The sequence below is a fragment of the Nanorana parkeri genome, unplaced genomic scaffold (genome assembly GCF_000935625.1).
Source record: "Nanorana parkeri isolate BGI_ZX_2015 unplaced genomic scaffold, ASM93562v1 scaffold2499, whole genome shotgun sequence".
Lineage (NCBI taxonomy): Eukaryota > Metazoa > Chordata > Amphibia > Anura > Dicroglossidae > Nanorana > Nanorana parkeri.
This window is the reverse complement of record NW_017308767.1, coordinates 132331-138330: the sequence shown is the minus strand read 5'-3', so window position 1 is coordinate 138330 and position 6000 is coordinate 132331. Positions and strand designations below refer to the sequence as shown.

Below are 6000 nucleotides of genomic sequence, written 5' to 3'. Positions count from 1 at the left end.
GAGGATCTCAGGTTTGGACTGGGTTCAGTTTGAACCTGAGCTGATCCTGGGGTCACCCTGGTCACTCAATCAGCTGAGGGCGAGGAATTAACCACCTGCAGCTGATTGGGCGGCATGGAAAAAGCTTCCTTCCATTTTCAGAAGGAGCTCCTTCTGGGTTCAGAGGATCCCACGTTTGATATGGGTTTGGGCTGAACTTGAGCTCATCCCTGATCACCCGAATTTTCTGTTGTTTTCCTGCAGCTGATCCCTTCACATTACTGACTTAAGATACCCTGTTCCTCACAGTGTCAAGGAGGCCATCTTAGCCTCTTTACTAGGGCTTTGCTTCCGCATGTCAGGGCCTCTTGACAGTGAGCAGTTCTCTTTCCCCCACCAAATGTCACTACAAATCTCCGAAGGCAGCAATGCCTTAGATCTCACATTGCATTTATACAATTATGAGGCTACAGTACAAAATTGTCTTGGCACACTCACATACAAGGCAGTGCAATGCTATTTTGGACATCCAAATAATTTTTTTTTAGCATGCTGCTTAGGTACAATGAAAGTGGTAGTAAACTGCTGTCAGAAGGGTGTGTTTTTGCGCTAATGTGCAAGTATGCAAAGAATACTTGCACATTAGGGCACAGTTAGCTTACAAGTGTAACAGACATTGTAACTTTGGACGCACCAATACCAATACTAGTATCGGTGACTATGCTGAGTATTTGGGCGAGTACTGGTACTCACCCAAATGCTCCGATGCCTAGCTTGATACTCGAGCTTCCGGTATCAGAAAGCCGGGCAGCGAGTCATTGCACGCTGCCCAGCTTCCTGATTGACCGGGAAGCCGACTCCATGCTCCCTCTCATACTCACCTGATGACGAGGCAGCATGGAGCCTGCTTTCCGGCCAATCAGGAAGCCAGACGCTGTGTAATGACAGGTTGCCTGGGTTCCTGATTGGCTAGCTTCTCGACCAAGAAGGCGGGCATCGTGTCATTACACGCCCCGCAGCTTTCCGATTGGCCAGAAAGACGGCTCAATGCTCCCTCATCAACTGGTGAGGAGGAAGCATGGAAACGGCTTCCCTGCTAATCAGGAAGCCGGGTGGCGAGTCTTTACATGCTTCCCGCCCTGCCGGCTAATCAAGAAGCCAGGTGGCGAGTCATTACACGCCACCTGGCTTCCTTAATGGGACTTCCGATATCAGTATTTGGTATCGGCGAGTACTGGAAAAAAATATCGTTACTCGATACCAAAAAACCGGTATTGGTATCCCTAATTGGAACAATAGTGTCATTTATGGCAGTAGCAAGTTTAATAAAAGGGACAAAGAAAATGGTATAAAACAAACTAAACTGAGTCACAGACCTGGAACAAGGACACAAGTGTCAGAAAAGTGTCAGTATTCCCTATGTCACTTTATGTTTTGGGCCAATGATTCAGAGAGCATTGAAGCCAAAGCATCAGCATGAAAAGAAAAGCATCAAGCACTTTCAGAAGGAGAAATGACAGTGTGTATTCGTCTCATGACAGGTGTACTTTAAGAACAAAGCTGTCTTGGACTGTATTACATTTTTCTGGCAGGAGAGAGTACTGTACAGTTCAGCAAACAGAACAATAAGAATATTCATTAATCCCCATTCCACTCTGAGCTCCTTCTCCATTTACAGCAATCTTTGATGTCCTGTAATACGTTTCATTAGTGAGGAATGCTAATTGTAGCTTTTACCATCCCAGCTATCTTAGTTAACATATCCTCAGATGACTTGTTCTAACATTCAGCGGTGCTGGAATTAGGAGTTAGCATTGCACTAAGTTGTGTTGATTTTACAGACACCGAGCAGATTAAAATGGAATTGATTTTGTGGACAGACATTAACTGCCAGGAATGGTAATGATAATGGAGCCGACGTTTTCCTGTGTTGTACATTCAGGGAAAAGTGATTATCTGCAATATACAATTGGCTTCTCCTCTTACAAAGGGTTTCATTTCTTCTATAACAGCCTACATGTCTTTGGTCCCCTTCCACTGTACTTTTTGGCTTTCAATATCCATTTAATACATTAAAGAACAGATGATTCTGGATGCTAAAGCCAAGTTGCTAACATTTTAAAATACTTTCCAGGCACAATAGTGTAGAATGGTTAAGATAGATACTCACAATAATGACTCAGGAGACAGAGGTATACTGCTGCCCCATAGTGACTGGCCTCAGTACTAGCACGATCGAATCCCAGAGAACTCTAAAATTGGAACCCTAACAGTGGCATATTTGCCTTTAGCTCTACTCATCCCAAGTTGATGTGGGATAATCCCCAAAAGTGTTCTAGGAGGAGTACATCCCTGAATGTCCCAATCTATGCATCCACTCTTGGGGCAGGATCCTTGACATGGAGTTGGTTTGAATAATTTGGGCGCCAATCACTTAAGTAGCTTTTGGAATGTCAGGGCCACAAATATAATGAAGTGGCCCCATGGGATTGTGTCATCCCCTGCACCCACTTAATTCAATTAAATTATTATTTTAATCCAACAATAGTTTTAGTCACGATAAGGTACAGTCTTCTGAAATTTTCCGTTGGGCTGTTTCTGGTTTCCCATTTGTCTGTTTCCAGGTGCCCTTAATAGTGTCATGTCAATTCTGCCTGGAGATGGCTGTCGCTAGGAAGATCTTTGGAAATAAGGTGGTCGTGATTAGTTACCTAAGTCTTGGAGGGAAAAGTAAACAACCAATCAGTTGCGGGACTCACCTTTAAATGTTTACGGTCAGAAGCTCTCTTCAGCAGTGATCGTCTGCAACACAACTTGCCTGAGGATGGATTCTTTGCTCCACGAAGTGCTTCGTCGTGCCTCCGCTGAAGTGATTGACCACGCTGCATGGAGTGCCAGCTCCCAGGGGGGCAGAGGGAGCCCAACTGTGGGTCTGATTGCCAGGAGTCTGAGGAGTCCCCAGTAGCCAGTGGAAGAGGGGGGGAGGACCAGTCCAGCTCTCCCTGGGGCAATGGTGGCTGAGAGGGACAGGCATCACTGGGTGGGTGAGGTGCCAAGGGGGAGGCCTGATCGGCAGCCCTGTAGTCCTCTGAGCCCTGCTGGGTCTCTGATCTGCGTGGCCGGGGATAGCTCCCTGACTGCTGTGTCAGCGGTGGAGGCCGTGGGCTGCGGCAGGACGGGCTTGCAAGGCAGTCCAGCAGGGGTGTCATGGCGGCCGGGCTCCCTCCCAACTGATCTGCTAGAGCCTCGGGAGATATGGCTCCAGGGGGAAGAGAGGATGAGGGCTCACCGTGGACCCGGCGGTCTGGTCGTAGCCGCCGTTCTGATGCCTCCGTTCCCACCGCCGACGGTACGTCACGTCTCGGCGATCGCGCCGTAGGAAAGTCCGGGGATGTGGTGTTGGAGGAAGGCCGCATGTCCGTGGGGGTGTCCGGACGCACGAAAAGCTTCTTGAAAGCTGTTTTCGGCGTGGACCGTTGCCCCCTCTGTTTGCCCTTCTTAGACATGGGTGGATGAAGAGGTGGGGGAGGACGGAAAGAGTGTGGATTGTAGGTAGTCGGGCCCGGAGCTTCAGGGATTTATTCCTCACGCATCCATGGCTTGGCCACGCCCCCCTGCATTCTCATTTAGACATGTAGGAATATAAAGAAAAAACTATAAAACACCTCCAACTCCAACCTCCAACACTGCCCAACACAAGAAATCTCATGATTTTCAATGGCCCCTGTTCACACCTGAGTAGAAAAACACTAGCAGGAAAACGCAAAACGCCCGAAAAGGTACGTGGGCTTCTTTGGGCAGTTAAAAACTCATTTTGTGCCCCCATAGACTTCAATAGAAATGCCCAAAAACGCATGGCAGAAGCATGTTGCACATTTCTGTGAGCGTTTTTGCGCGTTTAAACGTGCATTCTTCCATTGCCCGCAATTTTTCATAAACTGCCGGTCAAACTGCTCGTCTTCATTAACGCGCATGAAAACGCATATCAAATTGCACACAATGCATAAAAACGCGCAAATAACTGCTCACACACGTACAAACGCAGCCTGAATAAGCCACTTGAGCTACCCCTCTGCTTACCTTAGGAGAAGAAACTTTGACATAGACGATGATGGGTGCCAAGGATGTTTTGGCCAGCTGAGTAGGATGATTGATTGTATCCGCATCAAGAATAACTAGCTGGAGAGTCTTGGCAAGCTCAAATATCCTCTCAATTTCACTTTGTACCTCCGCTGTGTAAGAGAATGTTTCCATTAAGGAACACACTTACTGTAATATTATGGTTTCATTAAATACATACGCCATCTAGAAGTTGTGGCTGAAGCTTAGGTCATGTTGACATTTGCACTACTAAAATAAGTGGCCTAATTTTTACAAGTAATGATCCGGGTATTGCTTGCAACAATGGTCACCTTTGCGAGCAGCATCAAGCACCTTATTATCACCTGCACATGTTTTTCAGTATGCTGGAAAATACCTGCATCTAATTAGTGATAGTTACCCTTTCTTCATGGAAAAGAAAACAATCCTATCCACTGCACATGGCCTGAAATAAAATGTCAGCATAGTAAGGGTGAAAAGTGGCATTGGGTTTCTATCGGTTTAAATTGGGTTCAGTAGTCAAATCAATTCCAGTGAATTTAGTAATAAAAGGCACATCTTCATCTTAGTTAGTGATTCTTATTATCTGTTCTAATTGCTCAACAGATTTATGATGCTATTATTATGTTAATGACGAATCACTGCAAGGTGACCACTCTTTGTGGGAAATTATTACTGGAAACAGAAATCATTTCTGATCACTACTATTCCCCCTGTTCTAAATGTTTAGTTTACCAGCACCCCCTCCGCCTGGAATAAATTTGTATGTTCAGCTAAGCCAAGCGTACATGGTCATGGCGTGCTCTGCAGACACTTTTTCCAGAAGGAGGCAGGGATCATTCCTGCCAACACTTCTTTGGCCACCTATACAGACGTATTCCAGAAAGCAATGCAGTGGGGTGCACATGAGCCCACAACCATCAAAATAAAGTAATCTTTACTAGACTTTACTACATTTGACTCATATCTAAATTAATGGCTATATGTTACTGTACTCAGCACATCAACATTGCTCTTTGTATCCTTAAGTGAATACAGCCAGCTTTTGATATATAAACTGAGATATTTGAGCAGTTCAGGAGAAAATCATGCTCTTTGTTTGTGTACTCACCTATGCTGGAGCGAGTACTTGAGCGTTCAATGATGGCTCTCCGTCCTGGGTTATTAAGTAGAGAGCGCTTGGCTAGCGACAAGTCAGCTGTTACCCGGGTGATGGAGATCCTATAAAAACATATTAATACAGCACAAATATTTTAGACTATAAATATACACTATATTGCCAAAAGTATTGGGACGCCTGACTTTACACGCACATGAAATTTAATGGCATCCCAATCTTAGTCCGTAGGATTCAATATTGAGTTGGCCCACCCTTTGCAGCTATAACAGCTTTAACTCTTCTGGGAAGGCGTCCACAAGGTTTAGGAGTGTGTCTATGGGAATGTTTGACCATTCTTCCAGAAGCGCATTTGTGAGCTCAGGTACTGATGTTGGATGAGAAGGTACGGCTCGCAGTCTCCCCTCTAATTCATCCCAAACATGTTCTATTTGGTTTAGGTCAGGACTCTGTGCAGGCCAGTCAAGTTCCTCCACCCCAAACTCGATCATCCATGTAATTATGGACTTGCTTTGTGCACTGGTGCGCAGTCATGTTGGAACAGGAAGGGGCCATCCCCAAACTGTTCCCACAAAGTTTGGAGCATGAAATTGTCCAAAATGTCTTGATATGCTGATGCCTTAAGAGTTCCCTTCACTGGAACTAAGGGGCCAAGCCCAACCCCTGAAAAAAACCCCACACCATAATCCCCCCTCCACCAAACTTTACACTTGCACAATGCAGTCAGGCAAGTACCGTTCTCCCGGCAACCACCAAACCCAGACACGTCCATCGGATTGCCAGACAGAGAAGCGTGATTCGTC

The 6000-nt window shown here is 45.9% G+C and overlaps 1 protein-coding gene across 1 annotated transcript in view; it reads right to left on the bottom strand.

Annotated features, from left to right (window-relative positions):
- Positions 1-3707: 3707 nt before the first annotated feature.
- LOC108801801 (voltage-dependent L-type calcium channel subunit beta-3) overlaps positions 3708-6000 on the bottom strand; it is a 98391-nt gene continuing 96098 nt past the window's right edge. The window contains exons 9-11 of the mRNA XM_018573710.1: positions 5192-5301; positions 4060-4211; positions 3708-3713 (exon numbers count right to left, since the gene is read on the bottom strand). Coding sequence (XP_018429212.1) covers positions 3708-3713; positions 4060-4211; positions 5192-5301 — 268 coding nt within the window. The remainder of the gene's footprint in view (positions 3714-4059; positions 4212-5191; positions 5302-6000) is intronic.